Consider the following 21,959-nt stretch of genomic DNA (forward strand, 5'->3'; position numbering starts at 1 on the left):
CCCTGGTTACCAAGCAACGCTTTCAATTTTTTTTTTTTTTATCAAACTACCATGGTCTAATTCTGTTTTATTTCTGTATATATGCATATCCAATTTCCGATATCTGTTTACGATATTGGTCGTGTGAATCCGTCCGTGTTTACCAGGTTAAGGGTGTTGTTCTGTTCCCCTTTTTCCCAGAACACATGGGTTGAGGAATGAAAAGCCACCATGTGAGAATTAATCCTGAAACAATGAACTCCACAGTCTTCACAAATCACAGGCAGAGAAGCAGAGTAATCCCAAGTCACCCTGTCAACTCTCTCTCTCTCTCTCTCTCTCTCTCTCTCTCTCTCTCTCTCTCTCTCTCTCTCTCTCTCTCTCTCTCGTGTGTTGTGGAAAGGACAGACATCAGAGTCTACCCTGAGAACCAGCCACTTCATCTCCCGGCATGCAGTAGATTGATAGAGACATCTGGATTGTTCATGGCGTAGGAAGAGTCTTGGATGCGTAAATGACAGAGATAAATCTGAAGATCCTGACCGTGTGTTTAGGGTTAAATCTAGTAGATCAGTATTTGTGAGAAAGAGAGCGTGTGTGTGTGTGTGTGTATGTCATAGAGATGGAGTCTGAGTTGCTGAATTCTTCAGCTGACAGTGTTCATTATGGAGGAAAAAGTGCCTTCTCTCAGATGGAACACAATATCGTCGCTGGATACCTCATCACTGCATGTAAAGAGATTTGTGTGTGTGTGTGTGTGTGTGTGTGTGTGTGTGTGCGCGCGCTTGTGTGTGTGTGGGTGTGTTTCATTGTGTGTGAAAAGTATTTGTAAGTTTGCATGTGAGATTGACATATCAATTAAGAGTCTGTTAGCCGGACATGTGTGTCATATGTCAGTGCTTGCTGATACTGTGTTAAATTTTCGCTGTCTAGTATGGGGGCAGTTTCATGAATTTCTGTGAGTGGTTGCACAGGTTTATCATTGATTAGATCCATTCTGGCTTTATTTCCAGCAACTGCTGTAGTTGCCAGTTTGTTTGGTCAATATATTTGATGTTATTACTAATGTAACCACCAGGGAGAGTCAGTGAGCCTTGTAATTAGAGTATAAGTCATTGGCTTTGCTTGGGACCTTGTAACTGTCACATCCTATTCAGTGTCTTACTGGCTCTACCGTGCATGCCTGTGCGTGTGTGTTTGTGTGTGTGTCTGTGGGTGTGTATGCTTGGAACCCTTGTGTTCTGTCTATCCAGGTGTGATTAGTTTATCCAGTAACATCGTGGTGCTGCTGATGTTTGTGAAGTTTAGAGAGCTACGCACTGCCACTAACGCCATCATCATTAATCTGGCCTTCACTGATGTGGGTGTGGCTGGCATTGGTTACCCCATGTCTGCAGCATCAGACCTCCACGGCAGCTGGAAATTTGGCTACACAGGCTGTCAGGTGAGAGACAGACACATACACACAACACACACTCCGTCAGAAGTACACATTGAGACACACCCACACACACACTCAGTCAGAAGTACATATTAGGACACACAACCACACGCACAGTGAGACACACACACATGTACCCATTTCAAGGGTTTTAATTGTCAAAAAACACGTTGACTTGTGTGTAGGTGGGTGTACGGTACAAATGTACGGTACAATCTCTGAGAGTGAATTTAAAATACATCAGTGTCTCTCAGAAGGAGGGTGGGCATGTGGTGCTAAAGCTACATTAGGGAAAAGAGCTGGTTGTGAAAGAGATTGGAGGCCCTCATGCACCCTGACCTGTTTATCATTTTAATGCTGAAATCTAGCCAACCCCACACAGCTCCTAAACACAACATACTCAATATGCACTCTGCTTTTGCCTTTTGCAAACTTCACAGCTAACTCTGTGTGTGTGTGTGTGTGTGTGTGTGTGTGTGTGTGTGTGTGTGTGTGTGTGTGTGTGTCCATTAACCTTTCCTCCAGATCTATGCAGCTCTGAATATTTTCTTTGGCATGGCCAGTATTGGGCTACTCACTGTTGTTGCCATCGACAGATACCTTACCATCTGCAGACCTGACATTGGTATGAATAAAACTGGTGTTTCCTCACATTAGGCATTTAAAAAACTACTTTATGACTGAAAATGACTTTGTGTTTCACTTTCCTGTTGGGTTGTCGTGGCTACCAAAACTATCCATTCTCTGTGCTTTTCTGACTGTCCAAATTCAGTATACAAATAATCTCACAGATGCAGAATATCTGAGTGTGTGTGTCTGTGTGTGTGTGTGTGTCTATGTGTGTGTCTGTATGTGTGTGTGTTGCAGGACAAAAGATGACCGCACGCTCATATACACTCCTGATCGTAACAGCATGGTTGAATGCTGTATTCTGGTCCTGCATGCCCATATTAGGCTGGGCCGGCTACGCTCCTGACCCCACTGGAGCCACCTGCACCATTAACTGGAGGAACAATGATGCGTGAGTCAGGATTCTGTATATCTGTGTGCGTGTGTATGTGTGTGTGTGTGTTTCTTTGTTTATGTATAAACAGACCTTTTTGCCTCTCAGGTCTTTCATTTCCTATACAATGGCTGTGATAGCTGTTAATTTCATCATGCCGCTCTCCGTCATGTTCTACTGTTACTACAATGTCTCTATGACTATGAAGAGATACAAGGCCAATAACGGCTTGGACAGCATCAACATGGATTGGTCTGATCAGATGGATGTGACCAAGGCAAGCAGGACTTTTTCCTCTATACTGTTCTCTAGTATCACCAATATCTTCTCCAGCAAAGAGATGTTTTAAGATGTCTATTTTTGTACATGCCCATTGTGATAAATGGTTGTTTTGAAGATGTTCAAGGTTTTATAGGTATGTGATTTGTATGTTACATGTGTGTTACCTTAATGTTTTGTTATTTTGTTTCTGGTTTGTAGATGTCTGTTGTGATGATTCTGATGTTTTTGCTGGCCTGGTCTCCATACTCCTTGGTGTGTTTGTGGGCGTCGTTCAGTGATCCCAAAAAGATTCCTGCCCCCATGGCGATCATTGCACCTCTCTTTGCCAAGTCCTCCACTTTCTACAACCCCTGCATCTATGTCATCGCCAACAAGAAGTATAACTTTTCTGTAGATAAAATAGTCTGTGTATAAAGTCTCTCCTGTCCTCTCCTCTCCTCTCCTCTGCTCTTTCATGTTCTGAAGTTAACATATTTAAACGTTCATTTTACTGATGTTGGTAATGAAACAAACGGGGCTAAGCTGCCCTTTCTGACTGGTCACTGTGTTTTTTGGATTTTTCTCCAGATTCAGGAGAGCCATCATCGGCATGCTACGGTGTCAAACCCGACAACGAATCACCATCAACAACCAGGTCCCTATGACAATTTCCCAGCTGCCTCTGAACCAGTAGATGAGAAATATTTGTAAAAATACGTAGACATCCCAGTAATACACTCTGTCCAGCGCTGGACGCTGTCCCTTTTGTTCAACCCTTATTACATAACATTGTTTTATTAATATATTAATCTAATATTGTGGGTCAGAACTCTGGCAAAGATTTCTTTTGAAGCTGGTATTTTTATCACATTTGCAAAACAACATAAGTGTTAATGTTCAAACTATAATAGCATCCCTTGTAAGTCAGGATTTGATATACTACAATGTTTACTATTTGGAATTGTGTAGAAGAGCGTTTGAGGCACTAACATTCTCCATCAAATAATTCCCTCACAGTACAGTGTTTGAGTTAATGGTTCTTTATATTGTACCTTAGCAACGATAATGAGTCTTAGAAATAAAGATGGATTCTACCCAGTATTACCACTTACAGAGCTTTTTGACACTGAGTTTACTGGATAAATTCTGTTGCTTTCTTTGGGTACTATTTTTGTCTGAGTCTATATGACATCACTTGAACAAAATTCATGACAAATAAAGGTTCAACATGCCAGTGTCTTAGAGATTACCACTCTGTTTTATCACAGAACCACAAATGTTCTTCTTTAAACAAACTGAACATATTTTCTAAACATATTATAATAGAGAGTAGAGTATTAACTGTAAACATATTGTATCAGTTGATTCTTGGTACTCTTCAAAAGACTGCAAAGAAGCATGATATGTGTATAAACAAATGATGATGCAATGATGCAATTTTAATAGTCAACATTTGTACATTTTATAAAGCCATCCAAGTCCACATACCACACATTTCACAACAGAACTTTAAATAGACCTTCCGAAATATACAGCTCATTTGTTCCCCCCTGTAATTACCTCAGTGCTGTTTAAGGATTTGCTATCAATTGCTATCAGTGAAGTATGAAGAATGGGGTTTACCCAGTTTGATAGACCAGATCTCATAATTCAACCAAAGCAACCCCCAAAAAACCAAACAGATATTGTGTGTATCTGTTCTGTGACATAAGCACGTGTGAGAAATGGAGTTAAGTTACCTCATAGGCACTGGAGGCTTTGGCTTCATAACTATCTGGTAGTCTAACATTTGAAACTACATTATTAATGGTGTGACACATAAATAACTAGAGCAATTGTTTATTGGATTATCAGTGTACCATATCAACAACAATCCCTTCAGAATATTGTAGCCCTTGATAAATAGGATAGCAACTACCACTGACCAAACAGTCTAACAATACAGATTCATTCTGCACAGGCTAAAACTCTCGGTGACTTTTACATCCTTTATGTAGAAAAGTAATTGATGATTGTCATGTGTTTGTAGAGGTGGGTGCTGTGGTTAATGGTGACTTCGGCGACGTCACAACGACACGTTGTTTTCCAGCCACACCCGGATCTCCTCACGGTTGCGTCGCATCCACTCAATGTTGTTCTTTGCTGTCTCAAGAGCCTGCTGCCTGGGCATTTCCCCAGCGCCCGCATTCGGGTTCAGAGCAAAGAAGTGCTCCATCTGACAAAATACACACACACACACACACACACACACACACACACACACACGCACACGCACACAAATATATAACAGGTTCTTTCTCCTGAAATGGCTGCAGATATGGATAAGCAAACTAAACACACCATATATACTACATTATACTGGTTGAGAAAACAGAACTAGAGATTTATAGTAAAAAATGGTTCAGAATGTTTCGATAAAACAAAACATTCAGAAATAATAAATGCTCTGAAACAGCTCTGCAGCCTGGTTAAGATGCTGGTTAATCTATGAGGTTAACTAAACTGAATCAAGGGCAGGGACTCAGATGAGTCCATGCTAGTGTTTGTTATCATTCCTTAAGTCTGACTGACAGCTCAAGCGCTCTGTTCCTCTAGCACACATTTGGACTTTTCATATTTTATATTTGCATAATGGAACAAGGGAGGAGATGCTTATCCAAAAACGCATACTAGAAAAAACCCCTCTTGGTGAAGCGCTCATCAAAATCTTAAAATTAGTTAAGCTGTGTTTGCGGTAAATTCAGGCTGAATGAACAGTACCCTCTACTACAAAAAAACAAAAAACACTTGATTTTCTCCTACCGTTCAAAATAAACCAAAAGTGATGTTCTTGCCCGACTCCCTTAAATGGTCATACTTTCTGTCTCTAAATGACACAAGTTGTCCATCATGTGTCCATCTGGATGTCATTTTCTATTTCTATGGCTCTAACTTGTGACTCTAACTCCATTACTTCTACTTGGTTTGCAATACCTTCCACAGCTGAAGTTCCGTATTGTATGTTGGGGAGATGTTGGTGATCAGACGACCAAGGTTCCTGTCGTTGATGGTGTATCTGAAAGAAAGAGGGCAGGAAATCTGTCAAATATACGGCATATTCCTAACGAAACAAGAAGAAGTGCTCCTTGTGAATGTGAAGACACAAAGATCTCTGAATGCTCAAAAATATTACGAGATTTACAATGCTGAAAAATTACATCTCTTCTCCTACAAAATTCAAACATCAGGTTAGATACATAAAGTTCACCTATAGACACTGTGACCACATGGTCTCACAGACTCACCTATCCACAAGGTAGTCCCAGTTGAGGGTCACCCAGTCCCATGCCATGCTTTTGCCATATTTGTTCTGGGAGACATATCTGACGACGGTGAACAAGTCCTGACTACGCACGATACTCTCATTTTTACAGGCTTCCAGCAACCTATGGGGACGAGAAAAAAAAAACAGTTCTGTGGGACCAGTCTGATGAAGTAGGATTAAAAATAATAACAGAGTTAACTAATATCCCCATAACGGTCAAAAATCCATCAGCTTACCAGTGTCCTCACGGACACACCATCGTCTACTCTCTTTAATAGTGAAGTTCTGTATTGCAGATAGCTGTATTATAAGAGCTGACACTTGGCTACAGTCTCCCTGCAGTTATCTAATATTAACAATAATCTCATCTGTATTTCTGTATTTTTGAATTCCTGAATGCACTCACTTTTCTCTTGCATGAACGTTTCCTCTGTTGAGAGATTTCATGCGTACATCTATATGCATGTGTTATTTTACCGGTTCAGAAGTGAGACGTCCTCCACAGAGGCAAGACCATAGAGTAGCTTGTCCTTCTCCTGGGCGAGTGGGGAGGAGAGGTACCTCTCGAACATCTTCTCCCACTTCTCTGGTGTCCCAGCGTTTTTCATGCCATACTGATACACCAACAGACGAAGGTTCACCCCGATACTGCTGTGGATACAGTTAAGGCCGCGTTCAAGTCAGTTCTATTTAGCATAGCATTATTCAGTTCAGTTTTGTCCTATTCCATCTTCCTATTTTATGCAATTTAAAATTTTTTTTTTTTTTTAATTAAACTGACTCTGGTTTTGTGTGTTTAATTCTCTGCTTGTTTTGTGTTTGTTTTTAATAGATAGATTGTGATCGATTTTTATTGATTTTATTGATACCTGATTGTTCCGTCAATCCACTGATCGAAAAGATTAGAGGCCTCGTTAAGAATCTCCGAATCACCCATCCTGCAGGCGATGCTCAGAACCGTCTGCCTCAGCAGCCTAGAACACAGGAATCAGTTCGCTCCATTGACCGGATCTGCATACTGCACTAGGCGGAGTGTTTACACGCACAAACACACAGTTACTACTCACCGCTCTGTTTGACTACCCACGTCATTCCACCCCAACTGTCTAGAGATCTTCTGCACATGGTCACGGAATAGTTTCTACAGATGAAACATGAGATTTCTCATGAAGCAACCATGTGTTTACACAGCAGCTGATAATTGCTCAGAGATCCCTCACTGGTCTGATTGCATTACCTGGAATTTAGGGTAGAGCTCTGAATCATCCTCCAGCATATTTCTCACATAGGAAGTGGAGGAAGAAACCCGATTCCACACTATATACTCTGTTTCATTGGTCAGATATTTGGTCAGGTTGAAGGCATTTCCGTAATCAACAACGTCAGCCCTGCGTATTTGAATTATGAAAAATAACAGATTTTCCAGATGTTATTCTTTGGCACCGTCTTGTAAATGGAGCAGAACTTTATGTAATTTGTCTTCGTATACTTGCTCATGCACGTTGCTGTTCACTTTCCAAAACATTTCCAAAAACCCAGAGGTCTGGGTTACAAAACGTGGAGATCATTATAGATTTGTTCAACGGATCTTTATGGAAATCTGCCCTTCTGATCATTTTAAGGTCTATAATTGACTGTTATTCACTGTGTCACATGGAGAAATGCCCTGATTGTACCCACCGTCCCAAAGCAAAAACATCATCGATGTAGCCACTCCTGTCAGCTGCATCAAACTCCTGCAAAGCGACACCAAACAGGCAGTGAAAAAAAAGTAAAGATGATCGAAACCAGAAGCTATAATATGTTCCTATTGAAGCATTCGTGTAAAGTGTAAAAACGTGAGTGTGTACCAGGTGATTTGTGAGGAGTTGCTGACTGATAGAGTCCCACATACTGTCAGAGTAAGTAACACGGTAAAAACCCATGTGGTCGTTATTAACTTTAATCAGACCGTCCGTGGCTGGCGAGTAGTTCGCTATGACAAACTCTGATCATAAAAAAAAGAGAAGGGGACATAAAGAAAACAATGCTTTATGCAACATAACGGTGAAAGGAACATTACGAGTGAGGAGTCAACTGGGCTTTGCTTTATTTACCTGACTCTGCTGAATCGAACATAACAGAGACGTTCTTATTGGTGTTCAGCGAATGCCACTTCACAGGAATTTTCCATTTATACCTGAGTGACAGATAATTGGATCAGTGAATCAACTGAACAGTTGAGAGACAGTTTTGCACACCAAATTTACCAGTATAAAATTAACACCAAGAGTATATAGATGAGTCCATATGAATTCTCACTGTTAATTTAAGACTCCCTGTGTTCATTTGTTCAATCTGTTGTCTGTGTAACAAGGAGGATTTGAATCCATTCGAAATTATTACATTTCGAAAAGGAAGTAATGACTTTGGAAAGGGGCGCTTAAATCTGGAAATTGTGGGTTGGTGTTTCCCAGCTTTTTAGCACTGAAATGAAATGTGTTCCCTCCTCTGCCAATTGGAAACTCAGAGTTGTTGAAAGACAAAAAAATGAACGACGGAGCAACAATACCATTTTAAGACTACATGATGTAGGGTTTGAGTTCATTTTGAGGTGAGGGCACACAATCATTTTTCTGATTTGTGAAGTTTTAATAGGTATAGGGGAAGATTGGGGGTAGGTGTGTATGAATGGTTTCAGCTTGGATTTGAAAGGGTCGGCTCATATTAAAAGTGATTTGGTACCCACATGGTCATATTTGATGAATATATGTCAAAAGAGACTGCGGCTTCAGTCTGGATTCAGGATTACGACCTGTGAATGACTGTAAGGCAGGGAGACTCACCCCAGTGGTGTCGGAGGCTGGGAGATATCGGCGTTGGGATCGAGGAGGAACCTTCTTTGGGTGAGTTTGGCGTCTGTAGCTGTTGTGGTAAGACTCAGAACTGGATAACCCATCTGTTTGGTCCAAGTGTCCATGATTTCTGCCACAGGTTGATTACTCACCTGTTCATGATCCAAAACAGACACAGATGAGCGCAGCCATTTAACAGTTGATCAAGAAACAACAACAACAACAATAATAATAACAGTACTACTACTCCTACTACTAACAACAACAATAACAATAGTAATAATCTCAAAAATTAATTCATACGAATATAATGTCATGTAAAACCCAGAGAAAGAAAATCCATAAAAGCACTGTATATACCTCAGCCTGGGCCCGCCAGAAGTCTGCTGTTTTTGCATTCTGGAAGGGGAACATCTGCAGATATTTCTGCAAGTACAGAAAAGCAGAAATACCATTAATTTGGGATTTACTTACCTTATTTACAAGAAAATAAAGGATATTAACTTAGATGGGACGGACAGAGGTAGGACAGATACGATGAGAAGTCTTACCCGACAGCCGTCCCTAAATGTCTCCCGACCAAGCAGGTCTTCCAGCATTCTCAGAATGGATGCACCCTTTAACATAGCAAATTAAAGGGAGTAAAAATCTCGAACAGTCCCTGGACCTGTCACTCACCTTGGACAATTTTTAACTTTTAACAATCCTTAACATTCACATGCTTTTAACTTAGGACTAACTAGACCCACATGGTTTGTATCCTAGACATGGTGACTATCTCAAACGTGGACTATTCACCTTGGATTATTTTTTAACCCGGAGGAATTCTTAATCTTCAACTATCTTCAACACTAGACTTTTCTTAAACCTAGACTATCCACAAGTCAGAGCCATCTTTAGCACGGTCTTTTACATGTCACTAATTTGATTAAGAACCATCCTCGCTCCGAGGTTCCCTTCATAAACAAACTAACTTGTAACCATTCTGATTGAAGGGCAGTTACCATGGAGAACTGTTCCTAATTTGGAGAGTCTCTACAGTAACCTTTTCTTACCTTTAAACCCAGCTTCCCCTTAACTGTACCATAAATATCCAGCAAGTATGATCTGTTCTTATTTTAGGACAGCCTCACCCCCTGAACTGGCCTCAGTTCAAGGCTATCCTCACGGAACATTCTTAAGAACGTGACTTGCGTACTCCTCACACTAAACTATTTGGTGAAATTCTATGGAGAGAAATCTTATCTTAGGGCAATTTTCTTCTCCACCCATTAATTCTAACATAAACCAGGCATGCAGACGTAACCCTAGCATGACCCTACACAATGTACTGTGAAATGTCGGTTTAAGCAGTGAATTAAAAAAAAAAGATCTGCAAAAGGACAACCCAATATGGGAACAAACTCAAATTTTCCGATTTCAACAATCTTGCCTTTAAAGAAAAAATCCTTCATGTTTCAGTAAGCCTGCCTGGTGGTGGCTGATTTAACAGATAGTATTTTTCATGGGAATTTTGAGGGATTTTTAAGGGTTGCGTAGTATTACCTTGCTATAGGAGATGGAATCGAAGACTGAGGTGATTTCGGCCGGGGTGGATACATCCACTATGATTGGATGGGATGAGAGAAGGGCGTCGTCAACCATGACAGGAAGTACATCACTGACGAGCATGATGTCCCGCTGATGCCAGAAGAAACAAATATGTTTAGAGGGACAATAAACAGTCATGTTTGTGACATTTCGAAAACTTCTGATTAATGTTATTAATAACAGGAGATGCTTATTACTTGCATGGGAAATGAAAACCAGTTTGAGATTTGGAAATACGTCATGATTTATGTCATGAAATATGTCATGAAATATGTCATGCAGTATGTCATTTTGCGTTTTGCCTGCGTTCTCATGATGTAGAAATGAAAATTATCTTCACATGAACGGTGGTGCTATCTGTACTGAGTTTTCTTTGTGTCTCTCAATGGTAAATTTTCACTATTCATAAAGTTTGGACTCCTGTCATATCATGTATCTGTCATAATAAAAATATTTACATTATTGTCCTCCTCATACAAACAAATCCTAGATCTGTGCATCTTACTGCTCTGGACAACAAGAACCTGAGAATAAGGCGAATAAGACCTAAGAATAAGGACCTCACCGTTAACTTTGTCTTTGACTACTGACTACTGTTCAGAGTCCTCATTTCTGAAGTCATGTAATGATTTTACAGTTACCATAAAGTCTTTGACAAGCACCTATATGTGTCCAGTGATTGTTAAAGATCACAGAAGATTTGCATTTGCTCACCATTCCCCATGTTGGCTCCGCCTGTTCCACTCCAACGTACTCAAAGAAACTTGCAAAACCCTCGTTCAGCCACAGGTCATCCCACCAGTCCATTGTCACAATGTTGCCAAACCACTGCAAAACACCACACAGAGAGAGAGAGATCTCAACGTCACGTACCGAAACACACAGCTGATGAGGGTGTGCGATGCAGAGTAAAAAGTTTGTTTGTTTGTTTGTTTGTTTGTTGTGTAATCTGGTTTTAGAGGGATTTGTGGATTAATTCATGGAGTTGATCTTTGCCGGTCAATTCAGAAAGAAATAGTCAACAAAATGTGCTTAGACTAATTCTTTTAAGTACGCTGTAATACAAGACTGCCATGATTGGGCATTGTTTAAAAAAAAAACCCTGCTGTTTTTGTAGGGATGAGTGTGCGTAAAGTTTGATACAAGCGCAACTCTGCTATCTTTACGCAGTGATATAACTCCTTCCAGTTTCTCTCAAATTAGATTTACCCACCATTCTGGAACATGTAGATTGGTTTATGGACTCCAATAACCTTGAACCTGTCCATAAATTTCTTTCTTACCTTATCAAAAATCTTATCAGCGTTTGTCTGTAAAGGGACTGTGTTTTATAACGTACGACGAGGATGAGGATGGCGATGATATAAAAACAGGGGGAAATTTTTTTTTATCTCTGTCTGTCATATTTATGGTACCGAAAGTGTGTAAAACCATTACACCTCGCTGAATACGCATCAGGAGGACAATTGTTCTCAAACAGCAATTTGAAACGCACCCTCTTAACCTGAAAGCTGCCATGTGACGGCCAAATTTGCTTTGCTGTGGTGTTTAGGTTGTTAAAATATTCACCTGATGTACAAGCTCATGAGAGATAACACTAGCAACACGTTGTTTGTTGTCAGAGGATGACTCTTTCTCGTCATAAAGCAGGTTGGTCTCTCTGTACGTAATCAGTCCCCAGTTTTCCATAGCGCCGGTCCCAAAGTCTGGAATAGCAATCTTATCTGCACAAAGCAGATACATCATTTTATGGCAACAACAGAGATCACGCTTTATGGCCTGACAAAGTTGCCTCATTTTTTATTTGAATGGTCCAAAGAAACGTTGCAAAAATTAAATGTTTAAACTGTTAAATGGGTGATGAAACCATAAAAATATGGCACCATATAGTAAACTGCAGTATAATATGGAATAATAAAAACCAACATACCAAGCTTCTCAATTGAGTAAGGCATAGCGAAGTACTCTTCAAAGTAGTCAAAGATGATCTTGGTGACGTCTGCAGCGTACTCGGCGGTGTGGATTTGCCGAGGTTGGGCATAGATTCGCAGCTACAGAGAAGAGACAGGTTTGCTCTCTCACACATGTAGGGAAGCTATTTGGTATTATGTTTCTTTCTCTATTGGTGAAAGACAAGCGATAAGTGGAAATTGGGCGCGGATGATACTTACAGGGATTCCTCGTGCAGATATGCGTTCCACAAAATCAAACTGATGCACAGCAAAACACACCAGATAAGTGCTCATCTTCACAGACTTCTTGAAGGTGGTTCTATTGATGCCGTCTGAGATTTTTTCAGTTTTCTGTGAGAAAGAGCCAAGAGTAGAGAGAAAGAGAGAGAGAGAGAGAGAGAGAGAGAGAGAGAGAGAGAAAGAAAGAGAGAGAGAGAGATGTACACAAGGGAAAGTCAATGCATTCATCAGTCAATCATTGTATTATAAGTAGGAGGATGGATGGTCCTTTCTTTGAACACATACAGAAACACACAGACACACTCACACACACACACACACACACACACACACACACACACACACACACACAAAGCTGAAGATACTGATCTCACTGTTTCAGCTCCAGGAAAAGACACGTGTATAGTCTGATTCTTTAAAAAAAAATAAGTGTGTTCAGAAATGACTGTACCTCTACTGGCATGTTGGAGAGGGCTCCGTATTTATTGTCGTGTGTGATAGAGATGGTATACGTGGCTTTTTTGTTTGGTTCATCAAAGCAGGGGAAAGATTTGCGAGCATCAGTGGGCTCATGGTCTGTGGCAGCAATTTTCCTGCAAAAGGGTCATAAGACACGTGTAAAATTAGACCTAAAATTTTGGTCCCGCTCTAATCAGCAGCCACACAACGAACCGCCTCTGTCACAATGAGACGTTTTTCATTAAAAATGAATCAAGATTCAATCAAATTTCTTTTTTACAAGGTTTTAGCCACTTGTTGCATTATTACTTTTGGTGGCTCTGGAACGTTCTTACAAAATACCAAAAACATGACTGCAGTGACAGAGAATTTTGATGATGAGTACATAAACAGTTTTTATTTACAATGAGGTGGTGAAGATACTGTTGGTCTAGGTTTTTTGTTGTTGTTGTTGTTGTTTTTGTTGTTGTTAGGGGGAGGGGGGCAGGGGTGGCGCTCTCAGTAAGATTTGTGGAGGCTTTTCACTGTGCCATCACGTGATAAGGGTTAGCGCTATGTAGATCTTTATTACTGTACCCAAAGCACTTCATTTCGCATAGTTCATTTCCATATCCACAGTGTATCAGACTGCTCAGACTACCAGACAACATGAAAGGATTTTTCAAAATGAAGCATAAAATAAAATTAATAAAATTAATTAACGATTGGATAAATAACACTATATGTCACATTGGTTTATTGTTATTTGCATTTAGTTAGTTCAAGTAAGAAAAAGACAGAACACACTGGCAGATAATACATATGAGTTGGTCACAACTGCCGTACTTCTAATGTTGTCATGATCATTAATAGTGGCCAAAAAGAGCTGGATTCATTTAGCTCGACGAGCAGAGCAGACCTATTCATAGCAAACATAGTGATGAGATTCAGGAATAATTCTATGACACAATGTCGACGTGCCTTAATCCATTTATCTTGGTGTATTTTCTTTCCCCCTTGGATCCCATAACTCAAGAGGAGTGTGGATTTGCGCCCCTTGACGTTCCGTCTTTCATAGTTCTCAGCGGGATCAGACTTCAAATCTGGACTCCCACAGACTAATGGGCCTTCAAGGAATGCACACGCACTTCCTAAGAAGTTTAGCAGACTTTTCTCTGTCTCCGTAAACCGCAGAGCCAAGGTTGTATTACGCAACCATTACTCTTGGCTTATGGCAAAAAACACACTAAACTATATTTAGAAAAGAAAATGATTTGTGTCAGACCATTCGCACACAATGATAAGAAAGGCTGACAAGATTCAGAATGATTTAGCACAATCCTGGAAGGAAGCCAAGGCAGTCGAGTAAGATCAACTTCACAGAGAAGTACACCTCAAACTCTGCACCGTCTTACGTCATGCACCCAAAAAGTACAGATAAACTAAAGAAACTTTCCGTCAAACACTAAAAATACCTACTTTTGGAAATACGGTTTAGTATTGAAAAATACAATGAAATTTCTATCATCAAAACATTAACCTAAAATATTACCGTGATACAAAATCACTGCATGGAAAAAAACACTCAGAAGACTAACCAGTGTACTGCAGTTTTACATGATCTGGATCCTCAGCAGAACCTCTATGTATTGTCAGTTATCAATTGTGAGAGTCAGAGAACACTTACTTAGTGACTCCATCTTCCACATAGGTGGTTCTGTAGAAGCCGACCAGAGATCCAGTCAGGGAGCCCTCAAAGTGCAGGGTGAGAATGTAGTGTTCACCTGCTCCTGTCACTTGTAGCTCATTAGTTGTTTCTATCACCACATATTCTTGCGGTTTGTACTCAAAACACCCCTTCACCCCTATGTTGGTGGTCTCTCCGTTGGGGCCCTGGCGTTGCAGTGTGGGCACGGCGCTAACGAAGGTTTCTCGGATGTGCAGCCACAGGTGAGAGCTTCGTTGGGTCAAGTTCAGGGTAATGGACACGGTGCCAGTGTATTTGTCCGTGTCCAGGTCAGGCTCCAGGTGAAGGTCATAATGGTTTGGTACGATGTAGTTGGGAAGCCGGAAGTTTTTCCAGTCCCCGTTGTCATTATCAGAAGGCAGGCAGGGACCCCTGTCATTCGGCGGTTGCGTGGGGGGCACGGAAGTGGGCACGGAAGTGGGCACGGGGGGTACGGTCCCTTCCCCTTTGTCCCGGCTCAGGCCAACCCCTAAACCGACGGCAAGGCCGGTAACTATGACGACGGCACAGATGATGATGGCGTGTTTCCCACGGATGCAGTAGCGCTTGCTTTGCTTCTCCATGTCCAAGCTCTCCATGGCGGTAACTCCAAAGGCAGACACAAACGTACACTCACAGTTACACACACTCACTCACACATGCACGCACACAAACACACACATACACACGCATGCACACACACGCAAAACTGCCCTGACACTTCCTCTCTCCCTCCAAAGTAAGAAAACAGCCGAAGCTAGATTCTTCAAGAGTCCCCAGCTGTGAGAGTTAGAGTGTGTGTGAAAAAGAGAGAGAGGACTGTTTGCGAGCTAGCAAGAGAGAGAGAGAGAGAGAGAGACAGAAGGGGATAGAGGACAGAGAGAGGGTGTAGAAGAGAGTAGCTCCAATGATGTAAAAAAGCTAATTAGTAAGGATCTGTTTAAGAGTCCAAATGTCCAAAACAGGAGATACACTTGCTGAGGCCAACACAGACACACATACAATCAAACACACACGCACGAAAAGCAGCCCCAGACATGAATACACACAGTGCAGCCTCAGTATTCATACTCCACTTGGGTTAAACATAAATCAACAGATGTTAATCAGCAGTGATTACAAATCAGAGTGGGGGAGGGAGAGGGAGGGAGGGAGAGAGCAATAGAGTGAAAGAGAGAGGGACAGAGAGAGATAGAAAAAGAGCGAGAGAAAGAGAAAGAGAGAGAGCGTAATGAACTAAGAACAGAGAGAGGAGGAGGAGGGGGGTGGAGAGGAAACGGGAGGAGGGGGAAAAATTGGGAGGGGTTTCAGGTCACTCTAAGACTCTTTATGGTCTTGTGAATGCCTCCTGTCAGCATAACCCTAACAATTTATATTCATAGAGACAACAGGATATTGTTTGACTATCATACACACAAACACACACACACACACACACACATGCATGTGAACACAGTCTGCTCTGCAGCCAAAAGAAAGCTAAGTATGTCACTTCTATCATTTTCTAGTGACTTAATGTAAAAATACTTTGTGTAATGTTCTTTTGCACACAATCAAGATAGGTACTTATATGAACTAGAAAAGGAGCAATGTCAACTGCAGTTATTACCATATTATTGAAGAACTGTTTAAAGAGAAGAGAAGATGCATTTGAACATTTTAACCATTATATTCTCACACATCAATTTCTAAGCTGCAATATACATTGGAAATTTTAAGACTACTCTGAAAGCCAGCTCAAGTATGCCAAAGACTGCTTAATCATTAAGAGTCAAATCTCTTGGAAAATTTTGCACATGTAAGTTGGCATACTGGAATTGTGCTTATCAGTATTCTTCATCGGCAAAATAGTGAACACCAGACATTTATTGTCGTTCTTATGACATCTCTTTCAATATGTTGCTCTTTTTCCATCTCCATAATTACACAAAAAACAACTAACAATGACAAAGAGTTTTTTTGTCTCACGTTACAATCTGTCCTTGGATCTTTATGATAGAATGATGAGACAGTAAGATAGAGAAGGGTTACACATGTTATCTTTCTCACCTTTACCCTACGGAAAGGGGCAGTAAAGCATGAAAAATGATGGCGTGGGAGAGAGAGAGAGAGAGAGAGAGAGAATGACTTTGCTCTTGACTCTTCACCACTGTCTACACAACCCCAAATGAGAATATCAGAATAGCAGCCAAAGGATGTGCTTCCATTGGAAATTATTAACCAATGCCATTCCTCTAACCCTAGATATTTAGCAATAATTGTAGCTCTATTTGACGTTAGCTATCGCTCGATAACATTGAAACTCTTCTCTAACATCTTGTTATACTGCAAATTAGCAAACAGCAACATCAATTACAGCGGGGAAATAGAAAAATAAAGTGGCTGAATTCTGTACATGCCCCTCACATTTCATAATCAAAGTTTCAAAATCAGACCACAAATTGCTCTGTGTGGTGAAAATATCCATGATTCAGTGTAAAAGAAAAATCATAATCAATACTTATCTTCTGGGTTAATTTATTATCATATCTGTCAGAGACAAAGACAGAGATAATGAGAGAGAGATAGAGTGAGAGAGAAGAAATGTGTATATGTGTGCGTGTCAGTCATTCTAGTTAAGTCAAAGTTGCCCCCTGTAGGCCAGATTGTGTATTGCATGGAAGCAAGTCCACATTTTTCAATCAGTCCCTTTAAAAATGACAACAGAAGCTTCTAGACAGGTAGCATAAAACTTCACAATAAAGGCAAAATAATTCACATTCATTTTCCACCGTATGTTCTGAGCATGACAACCAACTGAACAGAACTGAAGTGAACTGAACCGAGTTGAACTGATTCAGATTGAAGTGAATTAAAACTGAAGTGCTGGGTGGATAATCAGCTTTGCTGTAGGTTCCATCCTGCTGTTTGATCTCTCTTCATCTTGTCTCTGCCGTCTTTGGGTCTGGTCAGGACTCTTCTAGGCGACGACAGAAGGGCAGTGAGATTCTTAACTAGCATGTTAGGATTAATTTTAAATTCTTGATTGAGTCTTCTCTCCAAAGGGGGAAATTTTGTGGTTGTTTTGATTTTGTCTGATCTTTTTGAGACAGAATCCCCACCGACCACCCCAACCACATTAAGGCTGATGGATGCCTCCGACACTCCGGCCATGTTCTCCGCCCGGCAGCGATATTCCCCTGCGTCTCTGTACGATATTCCATTCAGGCTGATCACAGACCAGCGGGTTCCCACCCGGGGAGACTCCTGAAGGTCTAAGGGTGAAGCAACGAGGCGAGACTCAATTAGGGCAGATGCAGACGGCCTAGCGCCGGACACTTAATTTGAGTCGCCAATCCCAACAGACAAAATAACCGACAAAAGGGAAAGAAAAAAAAGAAGCTAAAAGAAACAAAGCTTTAGTTCAAACCCATTTTTATTATATTGTAGCACAGTCTGTTACTCTCCCAATGAATGTAGCACCTTCTGTCCGTTTTAAGCACACTGATATACAAAGTAATACATTCTTATGACAGCTGCAGTGACAAGTGGATGACAAGTTAGCATTTTAAAAAGCATTCCTGGCATTGTGGAATTAATGTGAAATACTATACTATATTATATGTAAGTCACTCTATTAATGGCCAGATAAAATTATTATATCAAAGTAGGTTTTAGAAAGACTAATAACATTCCTGCAGTGTGTTGCTGTTGGTATAAAAACGCACTTACAGCTTGGTAGTCTCCTAGGCAGTTTCTCAGTCTGTGTACTGTTCCATGTCTGTCTGCAGCAGTCTGAACATCAAAGAGACCCAGGCAGAATGTTAGAAATGCAAAGCTCTGAAACACAGAACTCCTGATGCAGTCACAAAGGAGAGAAGGGGGGGTCTGAGAGAGAGGGGTATGTGTGTGTTTGTGTGTGTGTGTGTGTGTGTAAAGTTTGTATGTACCTGTGTTATATACATTGGGTGCAGCTGATTTAATCCAGATGAGGGCAGGAGTTGGAAAACCTGTGGCATAACAGCGCAGTATGACATTTCTGCCCAGTAAAGTTGTGACCTTTGTGACAGAGGTCAGCACAGTGGGTCTCTGACAACGGGAAAGGTCGACATTCTGGAACAGAATCCCAGCTAGCTCAGTTGGACCACTGCACGTCAGAAAACGGTCCAGCAGAACCAGAGAAGACTGTGGGCCTTTAATGACATCCAACAAGACTGAGAGCCTGCAGTCACAAACCCAGGGGTTATCTTGCAGACCTGGCAGAGACAGAGAGGGGGGGGGGGGGGGGGGGGGGGGGGGGGGGGCAGGGAGAAGGGAGACAGACAGAAAGAGTGGTAATTCTGTATGAGGTATGTGTCATTTCTCACTCATTGTTTTAGAGTGATAGAGTAAAAGTTTAATACTTTCTTAATGAAACATGTTTTAATCCTAGACATAAAGGACCACAAAAACATACTTCATATAGTTGCGTGAGCCTACCGCACTCTTAGAACAGCACTAAAACTTACTTAAAATGTGTTTTAGTGCAAATGAAAAGAGTACTGTGGATATTTCTGCCGAAATTGCGAGAGAAGGGACAGTTTCTTGGATTGCTTCACTTTGATGAGGTAGTGTTACATAACCTGTGTCAGGTTTGATCAGATTACATTTCCATACAGAGAAGTCCTGAACAGAGCCAGCCAGCTAACACTATGATCCACACTCAGACGTAGATTACGTAAATTAGGCCCAGGTGTGTGTGTAACCTCAGGTCAATTAGGTTTCTTAGCCACAGAGACTCCAAACACAATTAAAATCTTTAATCCCCTTGTGTGTGAGTGAGTGTGTGTGTGTGTGTGTCTGTGTGTATGTGTACATGTGTGTCTGAGCACAGGACAACACGGATCTTTTTCAAAGTTCAATTTTACATTAAGCCCATCATAAAACACTGGTTTTGGGACCAGCATTTTTAGTTCACAGACGTTTCTCTGTAAGAATTGAGCAAATTTGGAAGAATGCAGGGAAATCAGTTACCTGAGCTTTGCAAATGTTTTACAGTGTACAGTCAGAGTGATGGTTGCATTCTATAAGGATTCATATAGCTCAGAACTCGGTGAGGCAAAGATCACTTTTCCAACCCCATGAAAAACAGAGTGGCAGTAGCCACCAGGCAAGAAAGTTTTTTTATTTTTGGTGTTCTGGGAGAGATATTCCCACACAACAACCTTCGCAGATAACCAAACGCATGTCAGAAATCCCCAGTTCAAACATCACCTTGTTTGTATGAGCTCTTGTGTGTGTTTCTGTCTCACCTAACACCACAGAGCGTTGGGGTCGGGAGGGGTTGCGAGGTGTGCCGAGGGGCCAAAGCGTGATCAGTTCGTTGGGCAGCGTGCTCAGTCTGTTGCTCGACAGGTCCAGGTAAGTAACGTTGCCTAAGAAACGCGCCGCTTGTGTCGGGACTCGCGACAGGCGGTTGTTATGGAGACCCAACGTTCTGAGTCGAGGCATGTCCCTTAATCCCGCCCAGGGGAAGACAGACAGGAGGTTCCCATCCAAACGCAGCTCGTGGAGGGCAGAGAGGTTCGCAAAGCTCCTTGGGTGGAGGCTGGAGATGGAGTTGTAGGTGAGCCAAAGGTATGTGAGCTCTGGGAGGTTAGAGAAAGCTCCTCTTGGCACCCGTGAGACTGGAGTGCGTTCCAGTCGAAACTTGACCGTGTCTGGTGGGATTTTAACAGGGATGGTCGTGATGACTGGGTCCTTACACAGCACGGTCCTGAAAATGCTATTAGGGAGCAAACAAAACCGCAAAAATCATTCCCTCCTGTCTTCTCTTGAACAGAAAACACAGTTTAAATCAGGTTTTTTTAAAAAAAAAAAAAAAAAAACCAGACAACTCCAGTTTTTTTCCCAGTAAACTGAACATTACAAAGATCACACATGAAGCATTACATTAATGGTAGAAGTAAACTACTTGACCAATGTGGATTATCACAAACTGAGGAAGAAACTGAAGATGTATAGACTCAGTGGGCACAGCCTGGTCACAGAGAGCAGGCATCACAGACAGATCTGGCTGCCCATTGAGAACATGTTGTGTGCAGCCAGGGAGCACTGGAGACAGAGCTGCATTGCCTTACAGAATGCGTAAATATGAACAAATTAGATATGAAACTTTTGAAATGATTGGTCACCTCTTGCCTGACTTCTCCACATTGACAAATAAAGAAGAGTCTCGCTAGATAAGAGAGATGAATGTAAATAGCTGCTAAATATATAGCTGCCTGCCATGACCTGAGAGACGATTGATGAGGCCTTTTTGCTCTCTCCTCCCCACAGTCTCTCTCATCTCCCCTACAAACACACACACACACGCACACACAGACACACAAAGATACATACTAACCTATCTACAGGGAATCTGGATGTCATGCTCATGCACACACACACACAGTAACAATATACTATAACAGTAAAATAAAATGATATCAATATCTTTTTAGAATATATTGTGCATATTAGTAACTATATTGTTTACTACTGCGATACTTCAGCAATATCATTTAAAAGGTTGTGGCAATACAGATTCATTGAATTGAACTAAAGGAGAAGGGGGGAGGGGGTTACATGGTGGGAAAGATCTTTTCATCTTCAGTGAAAGCATACAACTGAAGCTCAGAAAGCGAACAGACAACAAAATGAGCACATAAATCAGATGTTACCTGAGTTCTGTCCCATTGCTCCGGTTGTGATACACACAGGTGCACAGCGGAGGACAAGTCGTGTGGACAACCAACACCAAACATAGATTAAGTTGGATATAGAGAAGCAGATGCATAACTGTGGACTGATACACACATACCCACACATAAACACTCACTAGCTCCTCAAAAAGTAACCCTGATCCTTCATGTTTAAACGTGAGTGTGGCATCCCCTAATACTCTGTCATAGATCAGGAGAGAGACTGGAGGGATTAGGGAGGATTACACTAACAAAGAGCAGGTCATCCCTCACCCAGCCTTGATCAGCAGAGAGTGACAGCACCACTTCCTTTTATGCATTTTATTTTGTAATGCTTCAAGTTAGTAGTAGGGTGAGGGACGCTGTTATGGGCAGCTGTCCCTGGAAACTGGATTCTCCTCTGTCAGTTACCAATTACTGTTCATCTTTAAACATTTCTGGTCTTCTTCGAATTCTTCTATTAAACTAACTCAAACTGAAACTGAAAATT

The 21,959-nt window shown here is 41.3% G+C and overlaps 3 protein-coding genes across 4 annotated transcripts; 1 reads left to right on the forward strand and 2 right to left on the reverse strand.

Annotated features, from left to right (window-relative positions):
- The first annotated feature begins 601 nt into the window (after positions 1 to 601).
- rrh (retinal pigment epithelium-derived rhodopsin homolog) lies at positions 602 to 3,378 on the forward strand. Its single transcript, XM_030772937.1, has 7 exons — positions 602 to 710; positions 1,233 to 1,423; positions 1,946 to 2,045; positions 2,288 to 2,441; positions 2,532 to 2,700; positions 2,904 to 3,082; positions 3,273 to 3,378. Exons 1-7 carry the CDS (start codon positions 602 to 604, stop codon positions 3,376 to 3,378), a joined length of 1,008 nt encoding a protein of 335 aa, XP_030628797.1.
- An 871-nt stretch (positions 3,379 to 4,249) lies between these two features.
- On the reverse strand, positions 4,250 to 15,537 carry enpep (glutamyl aminopeptidase). 2 transcript variants are annotated; one of them, XM_030770969.1, is made up of 20 exons: positions 14,730 to 15,537; positions 13,056 to 13,197; positions 12,584 to 12,715; positions 12,343 to 12,463; positions 11,982 to 12,136; positions 11,127 to 11,240; positions 10,368 to 10,502; positions 9,374 to 9,439; positions 9,183 to 9,248; positions 8,814 to 8,974; positions 8,085 to 8,167; positions 7,839 to 7,975; positions 7,669 to 7,724; positions 7,226 to 7,376; positions 7,056 to 7,129; positions 6,858 to 6,962; positions 6,466 to 6,636; positions 5,969 to 6,109; positions 5,658 to 5,739; positions 4,250 to 4,899 (listed from the first exon to the last, which is right to left on the reverse strand). In XM_030770969.1, the coding sequence occupies exons 1-20, from the start codon at positions 15,365 to 15,367 to the stop codon at positions 4,750 to 4,752; spliced, it is 2,880 nt and encodes a 959-aa protein (XP_030626829.1). In that variant the 5' UTR covers positions 15,368 to 15,537; the 3' UTR covers positions 4,250 to 4,749. The 2 variants fall into 2 exon arrangements, with proteins under 2 accessions (XP_030626829.1, XP_030626828.1); XM_030770968.1 differs by having other exon boundaries at positions 6,466 to 6,639.
- Positions 15,538 to 17,645: 2,108 nt separating this feature from the next.
- Positions 17,646 to 21,564, reverse strand: lrit3b (leucine-rich repeat, immunoglobulin-like and transmembrane domains 3b). Its single transcript, XM_030770970.1, has 4 exons — positions 21,449 to 21,564; positions 20,039 to 20,502; positions 18,698 to 19,003; positions 17,646 to 18,022 (listed from the first exon to the last, which is right to left on the reverse strand). Exons 1-4 carry the CDS (start codon positions 21,562 to 21,564, stop codon positions 17,646 to 17,648), a joined length of 1,263 nt encoding a protein of 420 aa, XP_030626830.1.
- Between the last annotated feature and the right edge of the window lie 395 nt (positions 21,565 to 21,959).

The sequence above is a fragment of the Chanos chanos genome, chromosome 4, assembly GCF_902362185.1.
Source record: "Chanos chanos chromosome 4, fChaCha1.1, whole genome shotgun sequence".
Classification (NCBI taxonomy): Eukaryota; Metazoa; Chordata; class Actinopteri; order Gonorynchiformes; family Chanidae; genus Chanos; species Chanos chanos.